The 15,574-nt window shown below is 39.1% G+C and overlaps 1 protein-coding gene across 1 annotated transcript in view; it reads left to right on the plus strand.

Annotated features, from left to right (window-relative positions):
- Positions 1–15,574, plus strand: part of LOC150081899 (DNA replication complex GINS protein PSF1-like) — a 128,172-nt gene that overhangs the window by 2,554 nt on the left and 110,044 nt on the right. The window contains exon 2 of the mRNA XM_090380359.1: positions 15,484–15,548. Within this exon, the coding sequence (XP_090236485.1) occupies positions 15,484–15,548 (65 nt within the window). The remainder of the gene's footprint in view (positions 1–15,483; positions 15,549–15,574) is intronic.

The raw sequence follows: 15,574 nt of genomic DNA on the forward strand, positions 1-15,574 counted from the left end.
CAAAAATGAGGGTAGGCATTTGTTATAGGCTTAATGACTCTGATGACTATAATGAACAGTTATACAGAGAAATAGAGGGGGTCAGTAAATCAGTGTTTTATAATGGGGAATTTTAACTTCCCAGATATAGATTGGAACTTGTGGGTTGGGCACTCGAACACTAGCAAGGCTTTTGTGGATGTATTGGATGATTGTTTTCTACAGCAGCATGTTAGAGAAGCAACAAGAGAGAGTAACACTCTTGATCTGATTATCAGCAGTGATTATTCATGCATTAAGAATTTACAGATAAAGGAACCACTAGGTGACAGTGATCACAGTGTACTGATGTGGGATTTACTTAAAGATGTAACTACCATCAGGGGAAAGTGAAGGGTTTTTGATTTCATAATGACGACTATAGTGGTCTCAGAGATTTTTTAGGTTCTAATCAGTGGGACCAACTGATGATGTTACCAAAGCAAATTCTAAATGGGAAGCATTCAAGGAAGTAATCTTGGAAGCTACTAGGCTTTTTGTACCCACTGAGAAATACCGCTCTAGGTTCAGGCTTAAATGGTGTCAGATGAACTAATGAGATGTATGACAGAGAAGAAAAATACATGGGATACATATAAATTAACACGTGACACAGAAGCCTATGATAGATATAAGTTGATCTGTAACCAAGTTACAAAGGAGGTCAGGCAGGCGAAGGCAGATTACGAGAAATCTTTGGCAAGGGATGCAAAGAAAAACAGCAACGAGTTCTATACTTATGTAAACTCTAGAAGGAAGGGGATGAATCAGATTGGTCCACTTGATATCGATGGTTCAACTGTTGATGATCCTGCTCAGGTAGCTAACAAACTAAATGAATATTTTGCATCGACATTCACACATGAGGAGTTATTCAGCGAGGGGAATGCCATAGGTGTATTCAACTGGTTAAAGAAGCACTGCAGGATCATCTGGACAAGAATTCAGTTATAGCTCAGACACAGCATGGTTTTGTTAAGGGCAGGTCTTCTCTGACCAATTTGATTGGATACTATGATGTAGTCACAAAAGAACTGGATGCAGGGAATAACTTTGATATTATATACTTGGATCTTAGAAAGGCTTTTGATACTGTTGCACATGGAAGACTGCTGCCCAAATTGCAGCAGTGTGGCATTGGAGGCAAATTGCTGCTATGGATAAAGGGGTGGTTGAGGGGGAGAAGACAGAGTGGTAATCAATGGACACTGCTCATCGTGGACTAATGTTATTAGTGGAGTCCCTCAGGGTTCAGTGTTGGGTCCATTATTGTTTTCTGTATTTATAAATAATATTGATGATGGTATATCAAGCTTAATGTACAAGTTTGCAGACAATACAAAGGTTGGCAAGGTTGTTAAGGACACTACTGATGCTATGCTGCTGCTGCAACAGGATCTGCAAAGGTTGAGCAGATGAGCTGAGAGGTGGCAAATGAAGTTTAATGTTGACAAATGTAAAGTACTACATATGGGAAACAGCAATCCCAGAGCAACGTATCAACTCTGTGGTACTACACTGACAGTGGTAGAGAATGAAAAGGACCTGGGGGTAATAGTGCAGGCAGATATGAGGTTCTCTGAGCAGTGCAGACGGGCTGCAAGAGTAGTTCATGGTGTCTTATCAATGATATACAGGAATTTTTCTAGCAGGGATAAGAAGGTGGTTATTCCTTTCTATAAGGCAATGGTCAAGCCACACCTTGAGTACTGTATACAGGTCTGTAGGCCTCATTTCAAGATGGATGTAGAGCTGCTGGAACGAGTACAGAGAAGGACAACAAGATTAGTAAATGGAACAAAGGATTGCTCTTACGAAGAAGGGCTGAAGCTTTGCAAATTACAGGTACTGTAATTTGCTGGAGACTAGGCACTGGGGAGGTGATTTGATAGAGGTGTATAAAGCCTTGAATGGTTTGAGCATGCTCAATGCTGATGGGATTCTTCCTCTTGCTCAGAATAATCACCTGAGAGGGCATAAATTCAAATTGAGGAAAGACAGATGTAGGATAGATGTGCGGAAATTTGCCTTTAGCCAGCGGGTAGTTGGTTGGCGGAACAGACTTCCCTTGTTGTGGAAGTGCTCAGCTGGACAAGTATTTCGAACGAACAGAGGAGTGAAGTGGAAGTTTTTTTTTTTTTTTTGGCTAATGCTGCATAAGCTTGCTTTCTTGCATCATATGCCTCTACTAATGCTATTGTTATTATTATCAGTATACACAATAATTAACATTTTGCCTCTGCTGGGATTTCATCCAGTGACCTCAAGTCTTGGAGGCCAGCACATTAACCATTAGATGAAGTTAGATGTGCTTGCTGTTTTCTTTCCTCAGAGTCATGATAAATGAATCTTTCAGAAACTGCAAATTCAGTACACATTCTTACTTATTTGTTTGTTTTGCAGTGATTGTTCAAGAACCAGTCATCCTGCTAAAACTACATAAACTTTTTGGTGCCACCATTGAGGATACCTTCCCCACAGTTTGGGAACCTCTGTCTTATGTATGGGCTGGGAAATACAGTATGAGAAGAATGTTTCTTAAATTAGAGAAACTAGAAAGATATTTCTGTGCCAAAGGCAGCTGTTCAGAAGTACTCTCCTCTCCAACTAAATATATATAAACTTACACCATTGAATTCCTAACTCTTGTTCCCCTACCAGCCTTGGGCCTTATTCATAACATCCTTGTCATGGCTTAATATTAAATGCCAGCAATGGTTAAACTTCAGCATAACACATAGTTCTCAAATGTACTGTATTCACTGAGTCACCAGTTTATTAGTATGCCCCCTCCCAACATCCATCAGCATCATATGGTGGTTATGAGGCAATATAAAGCAGGTATTTAGATGCTGAAGGATTGTGTGCACAATTCAGAGAGAGAGAGAGAGAGAGAGAGTGTGTGAGTGAGTGAGTGGTTTAACCATGTTACTTAGTGCAGTAGAATATTCATTACCGGAGTGCTAGTGCTGACATGGTCACTGCCACCGCAATGGGATGATTCATGCACAACAGTGTTTAGAGTATATTGTGAATGGTCCAATAACCAGAAACATCTAGCCAGTGGCAGTCCTGTGGCTGGAGCCAGCTTGTTGATGTGAGACTGGCAGAATGTGAAAAGGGTCATGTAACAGGTAGTCATGATCAGTTGGATAAGAATTCAGTGCAATAGTGGTATATAAAAGGTTCCACCCTTTTCAGATAAAAACAAGCAATTACAGATATGGTGGACTCAGGAACACCAACACTGGATATTTTTGGCATGGACAAAAGGTTTGGTGGGTCTGAGGAATCCTGGTTCCAGTTTTTCCATACTAGACCAGGGTATGGCAATATGAGCTTGAATTATTGGGCCATCATAGCAGTTATCACAACTAAAGAATGATGGTGTAGGGATGTTTTTGTAGTATGGGTTAAGTATACCCCTGATACTGGTGAATGAACACTACTAGAATTTTGTTGCCAACTAGTTTCATCCCTTTATACTCACAGTTCATCTTTCTGGTCTTGGTTATATCCAGAGGTGAACTGGCCATAAGACTTACCCGGGGAAACCCCGGTGGGCTGGAAGCTGGAGGCCAGTATGATTTTTAGTATCACACTCTGACCTCCGATACATTCTATTTGTTGACTAATATATGAAAACTAAATGCACAAAAATCATAAGAAAAATATGGATCTTCCTTATCCACAGTAATATATGAGTCAAGTCATTTGGAAATGTTTCGTTTGCCCCTATAGTAGTCGCATCATAAATGCACAATACGGCCATAAACACTAGTATGAGGCCGCTACAAGTTTTCCCTGGTAAGAATTTTTGATCCAGTCTGCCTTTGGTTATATCTAGCAGTTTAATGTACCATGTCATAAGGCAGCGTTTCCCAAACTTTTTTTATCACGGAACACTTTTCATCTCACAATATATTTATGGAACACTTATATACTTTGTATTTACACCGGCCTCCGTAGCCGAGTGGTCAGGATCAGGTCATCTGCCAACCTGCACTGGCCCAGCTTGGCAGATTATGGTCCATTTCCCTCAACATGAATCGTTGAGAAGGTTTCCATCCTTCAATGGGTTGATCATGGCTGCAGTTTACTTTTTATATATTTACAGAACACAAGTTTAGCAGGAGCCAAAGAACTGTTTGTTAATATTTTATTACATACGACACACTGTGCATCAGGAGCATCTTTATTTCCAACACATGTAAAGCTGAAACTCAAATAACTGTCATCATACTTTCATTTTGGTCATTTTATTAGATGGTTCTTGCTTTTTGGAAAACAAAATGGTTCCGGATTTTTGGAAAACAAAAGGCTGCGATTGTTCATCCTCACTTTGAAGTGTGACAATATTGTGTTCGTTTTCATCGACCACAGTTGCAATACTAGAAGTACTTGCTTCTCATTTTAAAGTTCCTTTTTTCAACTACAAATCCATAATCATTTATTTTAATACTAATATTTCGAAATACTGATAATTATAAAAAAAAAATTTATACAAGGAAGTGAGTTTAGTTATGATATTGGTTTGCATCCCCCTCTCTTCAACCTGTGTACTCCAATCTAAATCTCATACAAATGCATATTAGATCACTACATTGCTACTTTTTCGTAGATGCCATTATCTCTACGCATCATCATCAGCCATTTTCAATCCACTGCAGGATGAAGGCCTCTCCAGCAACTTTCCAGTTGCTTCTGTTTTGAGCACTGGACATCCATTTACTACCCACAAACTCATGAATTTCATCTATCCATCTCCGCCTTTGTCTTCCAGGTTTTCTTCTAGCTCCTCTTGGATACCATTCTGTTATTTTCTTAGTCCATCTGTCATCATGTCTTCGAGCTATGTGTCCTGCCCAAGACCATTTTAGTTCTTTAGTTTTGATAAGAATGTCCTTTACTTGAGTTTGTTGCCTAATCCATGTGTTTCTCTTCTTATCTAACAGTCTTATTCCCAATATGATTCGTTCCATTCTTCGCTGTGTGGTTCTCAGCTTCTCTTCCATTCTTTTGGTGAGTGCCCAAGTTTCACTTCCATAAGTCATGGTGGGGAGTATACATTGGTCCATTATTTTACGTTTCAGACAAACTGGGATATTGCTCTTCAGTATGTGACTATATTTCCTGAATGCTATCCATCCAAAATTTATTCTTCTCTTGACTTCCAGCCATTTATCATTATTACAGCTAATAACTTGTCCCAGATAAGTATATGACTCCACCTTTTCAATTACTGCTCCTTCAATCATTATGTCTCTTTCTGTGGCATACTTGTTCATCATTACTTTTGTTTTAACCATATTCATCTTTAGTCCAAAATCCTTACTAGCTGTGCATAACTGATTAAGATTTTCCTCTAATTCTTTGGGATCATGGCTTATGACCACAATGTCATCTGCAAATCGCAAATGGTTTAGGTACTCTCCGTTCACATTGACTCCTTTCTGCGACCAGTCTAATCTTCTGAAAGCTTCCTCAAGGGCAGCAGTAAACAGCTTAGGAGATATTGTGTCTCCTTGTCGAACTCCTTTCTCAATTTTAAATTTCCTACTGTCTTTGTCTAGTCTAATAAAGGAGGTAGCACTCTCGTATATTTTCTTCAAAATCATAATATATGGGGTATCAATGCCTTGTCTTTCCAGTGCCCGAAACATTGCCTTATGCTGTATGGAGTCAAATGCCTTTTCATAATCCACAAATGCCAGGCATAATGGTGTTTTATATTCATTTGCTTTCTCCATTAGGTGTGATATTACATGAAGGTGATCCATAGTTGAGAATCCTGTCCTAAAGCCAGCTTGCTCTTTCGGTTGATTCTCATCCAGTATTCTTTCTAATCTGTTAGTAATGACCCTTGTGAACAACTTGTAGATGTGGGATAACAAGCTAATTGGTCTATAATTTCCAATTTCTGATTTATCTCCTTTCTTAATCAGCAAAACTATGATTGCATTATTCCACTGCTTAGGCGTCACACCTTTTCTAATGCACTTTGTGAAGAGCCTTGCCAGTTTTTGTGTTATGTCTCTTCCTCCCAATTTTAACAACTCTACAGTAACTTCATCTTCCCCCGGGGCTTTCTGATTCTTCATTTTCTTCAATGCATGTTCTACCTCATCAGGAAGAATATTGGGTATGTCGTATGTGTTGCTACTTTGCAATCCATCTTCCCCACTGCTGGCATCATTCCCCTGCTCCTTGTATAATTCTCTATAGTAGTCTTCTGCTATTTGAATTATGCCTTCTCTGCTGTTTATAAGTACACCATCGCTATTCTTCAGTTTCAGTATCATTTGTCTTTCTGTATTACTGCTCATGGCTGCTGATTTAAATCCTTTGTTTTCCCTTAATGCTTGTTCTACTTTTCTTGTGTTAAATCTTCTTATGTCCTCTCTGAGTCTCTTTCTAATGGCTTTGCATAACTCAGTATACTCAATTTTCTCCCTGTCAGTGTTTTTCTTGCTCTTCATTTGTCGTCTTTGGTTCATCATGACAAGTGTTTCTTGACTAATTTTTTCTTCTTTGGATTTCTGTTTCCCTATAGGTTTCTTGGGCTTTATCACTTTCAAAAAGTTGTAATATTCCTCGTCGATATCTTGGTCCTCAGCAGTCTGCAGAAGCTCATACTTGTTCTTAAGTTCCAGTACATACTGCTTTTTCTCCTCTTCTGTTATCTCAAAGACCTTTGTATTATTTACTCGAGTCAGTTTTTTCCTTTCCTTTCCTACATCTATATCAAGTGTACATCTTACCATTCTGTGATCACTTCCAACATTTACCTTATTTAGGACGGTGACATCATTCACAATATATCTTCTATTAGTGAGGATGAAGTCGATTTCATTAGTAGTTAATCCATTTGGACTCTTCCATGTCCACTTTCTGTTCACCCTTTTCTTGAAAAAAGTGTTCATTACTGACAGTCCTTGAGATTCTGCAAATTCCACAAGTCTTTCGCCTCTTTCATTTCTTTCACCAATTCCAAAATTTCCTATAGTTCCCCTTTCTGTGCTGTTTTGTCTTTTTCCAACCTTAGCATTGAAGTCTCCCATAATAATAGTGTAGTGGGTTTTCTGCTCATCTAGAAGACTCTCAATTTCAGTGTACATTTCTTCAACCTCTTCATCATCATGGCTCGATGTTGGTGCATAAATCATTATAATCTTTAGCTTGTATCTCTTAGAAATCTTTAGTATTAGTCTTGACACTCTTGGTGATGTACTTTTGAATTCCAAAATGTTGTTTTTAAAATCTTTATGGACCAGAAACCCAATTCCACCTTCACTCCTTTCACTGTTTCCATTGGTGTACAGCAGATTTCCACTTGATAGACTTATAAGTGATTCATTTCTTCTTCTTGTTTCAGCCAAACCGATGATATTCCAATTCACATTTTCTAATTCCTTTTCCAGCTCTAATATCCTGTCTTCACCGATGAGGGTTCTTACGTTATAACAGGCCAAGTTCAGTTTCCGTATCTCTACGCATACTTCTCTATATACAAAAGCTCGCCAAAATAGTGTTCCGCGGTCTGTTTGATTATTAGTCTATGCCAGTATATTAATGGGTGCCTCCATAGCCAGGTGGGCAGGAGCGGCAGTGCGTAGCACATGCTTCTTGATTAGACCGGAGTTTGAGCCCGTGACCACCAAATACGGAGGATGTGGAAAGGTCAGGGAATGACCACTGCATATCCCCGGAGCAATATGGCCTTAGTTTCTAATGCTCCTAAAAACCAAATAACAAACAAACAGTATATTAATAACTGAAAAAAAAAATGTTAAAAATTATGATACAAAAGTGGTGTACACTACAAATATGCAAAATTTATTTAATTTTATTTTTCACGGAGCACAGTTTGGGAAATGCTGTCATAAGGCATGGGGTTTGAGAAGTTTTATAGGAGCAGGAGTAAGACATCATACTTCATTGGTTTGTTCAGACACCAGATCTTGATCCATTTGAGCATCTGTGGGATGAGGTGGAACAGTCCTTTTGTGGCAGTGGTCTACTATTGCCTGAGATGATAACTGAGGGATTAAGATATATGATTAAGGGATTATGATCAGGTATCCATGAACAAACATCACAGAAGAGCACTTTTAGCCTCATAGAGTCTATGCTTCAGCGACTTGAAAGGCTGTTCTGAGGGCTAAAAAAGTTTTACTTGCTATCAGGTTATTGTATCTAATGAATTGGCCACCCAGTGTGTGATGCATTAAAGTTGGAGCAGGCCAAAAAATTGCTGAATTATGGGAGTTGCTGGATCATAGAGTTCAAAGCCAGGATGTTCAACTGTATATATATATTTCTTTTTTTTTTTTTTTTTTTTTTGAAATGAGGATTTTATAAAATAAGTGAAAATGTAGCAAGACTTTTAATCCTTACCTTAGATACTTTAAGAAATTAAAAATGAAGGTGTTTTTGACCTAACTGTACTATGAGAGGATCCAGAGAGATATAATTCAGGAAATTACCTTCCTCATCTTCCAATATTTAAGGGCAAAAGGTGATATTGTTGTACCCATTGGCACTAATGACCTTAAGAATAAAATATCTGCAGATTTACTTAACAAGTAGAGGTAAATGCTGGAAAATAGTTGTGAGTTAGGGTTAAATTTGAAAGTGTCTGCAATTCTACCCAGACATGATAGGAGGGAGTATATGATGAGAGCCTTGTCAATCATTTCAGCCCTGGAGAGATTGTGCAAGGCTCATGGGGTAGAATTTTTTTCAGCATGATCTGTGCTTGCTAACAGGAGAGACTGCTTCTACAGGGATGGGATACACTTTAAATAGAAAGGGTGCAAGAATATTTGCTGATGCTATCGAGGCAGTGTTAGGTGGGTCTTAAAACTGTTAGACTGGGGGGGGGGGGATTCACAAACTAAAAGATTAACAGTAACCCAGACAGAGACGAAAGTAATTCTTGCACTGCTTCTATTGTAATGAGCAGCAGCCTACAGAGCAAGTTGCTGGGTACATCAAGAACTGCTGGGAGTCATCATCGAACAAGTAAATACATGGGCTGGGTTAGGGTAACTAAGAGCAAGTGCATGTATACTTGCATGTGCAGTAATGCTAGTAGTATAGTAAATAAAATTGGTGAATTTTAAGTGCTGATCAAGGCATCAAATTGTTGGGATATCAGAGACATTGTGTCAAACAGATATAAGCAGTGCAGAATTGAAATTTGGGGAATACAATGTGTACAGAAAGGGTAGAAAGGGAGAAGGGGTTATGCTGTTAATTAAGAAATACATAAAATTTAAGGAAGAGCATTCAGTTGACATGGGTGGACAGTGCACTGTTGAGTCTGCTTGGTGTGACATAAACACTGGGAAAAGGAAAATGAGAGGAGTATGTGATAGGACTAATGACTCTGATGAGTACAATGAACAGTTGTGCAGAGAAATAGAATGGGCCAGTAAATCAGAATGCCTTGTAATGGGGGATTTTAACTTTCCAGATATTGACTGGAACATGTGGGTTGGTCACTTGCACGCTAGCAAGACTTTTGTGGATTTATTGGAGGATTGTTTTCCACAGCAACATGTTCGAGGGGCAAGCAGAAGGGAGTAATACCCTTGATCTGATTATCAGCAGTGATTATTCATGCATTAAGAATTTGCAGATAAAGGAACCACTAGGTGACAGTGATCACAGTGTACTGATGTGGGATTTACTTAAAGAAGTAACTACCATCAAGGGTAAAGAGAATGGTTTTTGTAAAGGTGACTACGGTGGTCTCAGACAGTTTTTAAATTCTATAGAGTAGGACCAACTGATGATGTTACCAACGGTGAATTCTAAATGTGAAGCCTTCAGGGATTTAATCTTGGAGTCTACTAGGCTTTTCATACCAACTAAGAAATACTGTTCAAGGTTCAGGCCTAAATATATATCAGATGAATTAATGGGGCTTGTGGCAGAAAAGAAAAGTGAATGGGATGCATGTAAATTATCAGGCGACACAAGCCTACGGCAGATATAAGCTAGTCTGTAATCAAGTCACAAAGAAGGTTAGGCAGGCGATGGCAGATTATGAGAAATTAGCATTTAGCATTACTAGAGGTATTTGATGCAAGAAAGCAAGCTTATGCAGCATCAGCCAAAAAAAAAAAAAAAAAACCCCACTTCCACTTCACCCCTCTGTTCATTCGAAATACCGGTCCAGCTGAGCCTTAAACTTATTTAGGCTATCAACTTCCACGACAAGGGATGGAAGTCTGTTCCACCAACCAACCACCCGTTGGCTAAAGACAAATTTCCGCACGTCTATCCTATATCTGTCTTTCCTCGTTTTGAATTTATATCCTCTTAGGTGATTATTCTGAGCAAGAGGAAGAATCCCATTAGCATTGAGCATGCTCACACCATTCAAGGCTTTATCAGATCACCTCGCTGGTGCTTTGCAAATTACAGTGTCTGGTGTCTCCAGACACTGTAATTTGCAAAATTTAAGTCTTTCTTCGTAAGAGCACCCCTTTGTTCCATTCACTAATCTTGTTGCCCTTCTCTGTACTCGTTCCAGCAGCTCTACATCCTTCTTGAAATGAGGCCTCCAGACCTGTATACAGTAGTCTAGGTGTGGCCTGACCATTGCCTTATACAAGGGAATAATCACCTCCTTATCCCTGCTGGAAAAATTCCTATATATCATTGACAATACTCCATGAGCTACTCTTGCAGCCCGTCTGCACTGCTCAGAGAACTTCATATCTGCCTGCACAACCACCCACCCCCAGGTCCCTTTCATTCTCTACCACTGTCAGTGTAGTACCACAGAGTAGATACGTTGCTCTGGGATTGCTGTTTCCCATATGTAGGACTTTACATTTGTCAATGTTAAACTTCATTTGCCACCTCTCAGCCCATCTGCTCAACCTTTCCAGATCCTGTTGCAGCAGCATAGTGTCAGTAGTGTCCTTGACAATCCTGCCAACCTTCGTATCGTCTGCAAACTTGGACATTAAGCTTGATATACCATCATCAATATCATTTATAAATACAGAAAACAATAATGGACCCAACACTGAACCCTGAGGGACTCCACTAATAACATTAGTCCACGATGAGCAGTGTCCATTGATTACCACTCTCTGTCTTCTCCCCCTCAACCATCCCATTATCCATAGCAGCAATTTGCTCCAATGCCACACTGCTCCAATTTGTGCAGCAGTCTTCCATGTACAACAGTATCAAAAGCCTTTCTAAGATCCAAGTATATAATATCAAAGTTATTCCCTGCATCCAGTTCTTTTGAGACTGCATCATAGTATCCAATCAAATTGGTCAGGCAAGACTTCCCCTTAACAAAACCATGCTGTGTCTGAGCTATAACTGAAGTTTTGTCTAGATGATCCTGCAGTGCTTCTTTAACCAGTGCCTCCATTAATTTTCCTGGAACAGAAGTTAAACTCACAGGTCTATAATTACTTGTGTCAGCCTTTGATCCTCCTTTGTGAATTTGGCTCACATTTGCACATCTCCAGTCTGTGGGTGCCTCCACTGAGTTCAAGGAAGCTCTCATAATTATGGCTAAGGGTTTGCTTATTTCCTTTGCTGCCTCCTTTAATATAACTGGATAGGTCCCATCCACCCCAGGTGCCTTTCTTGTCTTTATCTTCAACAATTTCTCCTCCACTTTGCTCTCAGTTATTACAAGATTCTCTAGCTTACTGCCAGAGTTGAATACACCTCTAGCATTCTCCTCGCTGAATAACTCCTCATGTGTGAATGTCGATGCAAAATATTCATTTAGTTTGTTAGCTACCCGAGCAGGATCATCAACAGTTGACCCATCGATATCAAGTGGACCAATGTGATTCATCTCCTTCCTTCTAGAGTTTACATAAGTAAAGAACTCTTTGCTGTTTTTCTTTGCATCCCTTGTCAAAGATTTCTCATAATCTGCCTTCGCCTGCCTGACCTCCTTTGTAACTTGGTTACAGATCAACTTGTATCTATCATAGGCTTCTGTGTCATGTGTTAATTTGTATGTATCCAATGCATTTTTCTTCTCTGCCATATGTCTCATTATGGGCGCCTCCGTAGCCAGGTGGGCAGGAGCAGCAGTGCGTAGCAAATGCTTCTTGATTTGACTGGTGTTCGAGCCTGTGCCCACCTATTACGGAGGATGCGGAAAGGTCAGGGAATGACCACCACATATCCCCGGAGCAATATGGCCTTAGTTGCTAATGCTCCTGAAAACCAAATAACAATAACAACAACAATGTCTCATTAGTTCATCTGACATCCATTTAGGCCTAAACCTTGAACAATATTTCTTAGTTGGTATGTAAAGCCTAGTAGCTTCCAAGATAAGTTCTTTGAATGCTTCCCATTTTGAATTTGCTGTTGGTAACATTATAAGTTGGTCCTACTGTATAGAATTTAAATACTGTTTCAGTCCATCGTAGTCGCCTTTACAAAAGCAATAACCCTTCCCTTTACCCCTAATGGTAGTTACCTCTTTGAGTAAATCCTACTTCAGCACACTGTGATCACTTCCACCTAGTGGTTCGTTTATCTGCAGATTCTTGATGCATGAAGAATCACTACTGATAATCAAATCAAGGGTATTACTCCCTCTAGTTGCCTCCCGAACATGCTGATGTAGAAAACAATCATCCAATAAATCCACAAAAGCCTTGCTAGTGTGTGAGTGACCAGCCCCCAAATTCCAGTCAATATCTGGGAAATTAAAATCCCCCATTATAAGACTCTCTGATTTACTGGCCCACTCTATTTCCCTGTACAGTTTCTTATTATACTCATCAGAGTCATTAGGCAAATCTTTGGCAAAGGATACAAAGAAAAACAGCAAAGAGTTCTTTACTTATGTAAACTCTAGATGGGAGGGAATGAATCAGATTGGTCCACTTAACATAAATGGTTCGACTATTGATGATCCTCCTCAAGTAGCTGATAAATTGAATGAGTATTTTGCATCTACGTTCACAGATGAGGAGTTATTCAAGAAGGGGAATGCCAGAAGTTTATCAAATTCTAACAGGGAGATAAGTGATTTTGTAATAACTGAGAGCAAAGTGGACGAAAAATTGTGAAGTTAAACATTAAAAAGGCACCTGGGGTAGATGGAATCTATCCAGTTATAATGAAGGAGGCAGCAAGGGAAGTAAGCAAACCCTTAGCCATAATTTGAGAGCATCCTTAGAGTCAGAGGAGGTCCCAGTGGACTGGAGATGTGCAAATGTATTCCCAGTTTACAAAAGTGGTTCAAATGTTGGCATAAATAATTATAGACCTGTTAGTTTAACTTCTGTTCCTGGGAAAATAATGGAGTCACTGGTTAAAGAGGTGATACAGGATCACCTAGACAAGACAGTAGTAATATTTCAGACACAGCATGGGTTTGCTAAGGAGAAATCTTGTCTGATCCATTTGATTGGATACTACGATGTGGTCACAAAGGAACTGGAAGAAAAAATAATAATAATTTTGATATCATATACTTGGATTTCAGGAAAGCTTTTGATACTGTTGCACATGGAACACTGCTGTATAAATTGGAGTCGTATGGTATTAAGGGCAAGTTACTGCAATGGATAAAGGGATGGTTGAGTGGGAGACTGCAGAGTGGTAATAAATGAACATTGCTTTGAACGAACTAATGTTATTAACAGAATCCCCCGGGGTTCGGTGCTTGGCCCATTGTTGTTTTGTGTATTAACAATGATATCGATGAAGGTATATCGGGCTTAATGTCCAAGTTTGCAGATGATACAAAGGTTGGCAGTGTTGTTAATGACAGTAAAGACAGTATGCTACTGCAACAGGATCTAGAAAAGTTGAGCGTATGGGCTGAGAGGTGGCAACTGAAATTTACATTGACAGATGTAAAGTATTGCATATGGGAAGCAGTAACTGAGTAACATATCAACTATGTGGTACTACACTAACAGTAGAGAATTTAAAGGACCCAGAGGTAATTGTGCAGGCAGATATGAAGTTTTCTGAGCAGTGCAAACTGCTCAGAAAACTTCTGGTCTGCCTTATACAAGTAGGATTGTATAAGGCAATGGTGAGGCCACACCTTGAGTACTGTATACAGGTCTGGAGGCCTCATTTTAAGAAGGATGTAGAGCTGCAGAAACGAGTACAGAGAAGGGGCAATAAGATTAGTGAATGGAACAAAGGGTTGCTCTTACAAAGAAAGGCTTAAGTTTTGCAAATTAGTGTCTGGAGACTAGGCACCAGCGAGGTGATCTGATAGAGGTGTATAAAGCCTTGAATGGTTTGAGCATGCTCAATACTGATGGGATTCTTCCTCTTGCTCAGAATAATCGTCTGAGAGGGCAGAAATTCAAATTGAGGAAAGATAGTTGTAGGGGAGGTATGCGGAAGTTTGCCTTTAGCCAGTAGGTGGTTAATTGCTTGGACAAACTTACATCTGTCATTGTAGAAGTTGATAGCTTAAATAGATTCAAGGTAGAACTAGACAAACATATGGAGCGAGTGGATGGGTGAAATGAGAAGTTTTCGCGTGCCTTTATTAATAATATAATATAATATATCATATCTATGTTGGCAGACTTGACTTCAGACTCAGCAAAAGCTCTTTTTCAGCTCAGGATGCTTTTGATAAGAAGCATGACCCCCTCCAGCCCTTCTATCTTATTTATCTTTCCCAATACATTATACATAACGTAGTGGAACTCATCATCACCAATTTCCAGGTGACAGCATGTTTCTGTTTGCCCTACTATATCAGCATTAGTTGTTCTAGCCTGGAGTTCAAATTCAGCCATTTTATTGACAAGATTCCTGAAATTACTGTAGACACAGTTGAGACTAAGTAATCTTCTATAGTTTTACTACCTTGACACATCCCCTTGAAGTTATTTAGGTTTGTATCCGAAGCTATACTTTTCCTCTAATTTGAAACATTGCTACCCTCAGAACATCTTATCAGCATTGGCTGTTGTGGCAACAAACAAGAATTCATGAGATGAGTGCAAGCATTATTTTGACCCATATCATCAAATAAACGTGGATCTAAATTACCCTTCTTCCCTCTAACTAGCAATTTCCCTGAACCCTTAGGGTGTCCTCAGTGATACTGGAAAAAATCCTTGCATTGCCTTTGTTCAAATGAATACCATCTATATAATAGAATAGAATAGATTCCTACTACTTACAAATGTGGGCCATGCTGATAAAAATTTCTTCCCTAGATCTTTGCAAATTCCCTCATGTCTCGAGTTAATCCACAAGGCTTTCAGCATATAATCCCTTCTATCTTGTCTGGGTAGAATTGCATACACGTACACATATTTATTATATTAGATATGATATATATAATAAATTGTGTATTGAATGCATGTTATTTATTTCTTATTTAGAACTGAAGTAAAAAATTATTCTTACATTACAAGTTTGCTTTTACATGTAGCTCTCTGATAGTAAATTTTTTTGTTTACTTTGTTCTAGGAAGAAAGCATTAGGCAGATATTAGAAGAAATGAAAGTATTGTTTGAAGAAAATCAGAAAGATGTGTATGTGTTATTTGCAATCCTTTTAT

The sequence above is a fragment of the Mastigoproctus giganteus genome, chromosome 8 (genome assembly GCF_048544385.1).
Source record: "Mastigoproctus giganteus isolate SK-2022 chromosome 8, ASM4854438v1, whole genome shotgun sequence".
NCBI lineage: Eukaryota > Metazoa > Arthropoda > Arachnida > Uropygi > Thelyphonidae > Mastigoproctus > Mastigoproctus giganteus.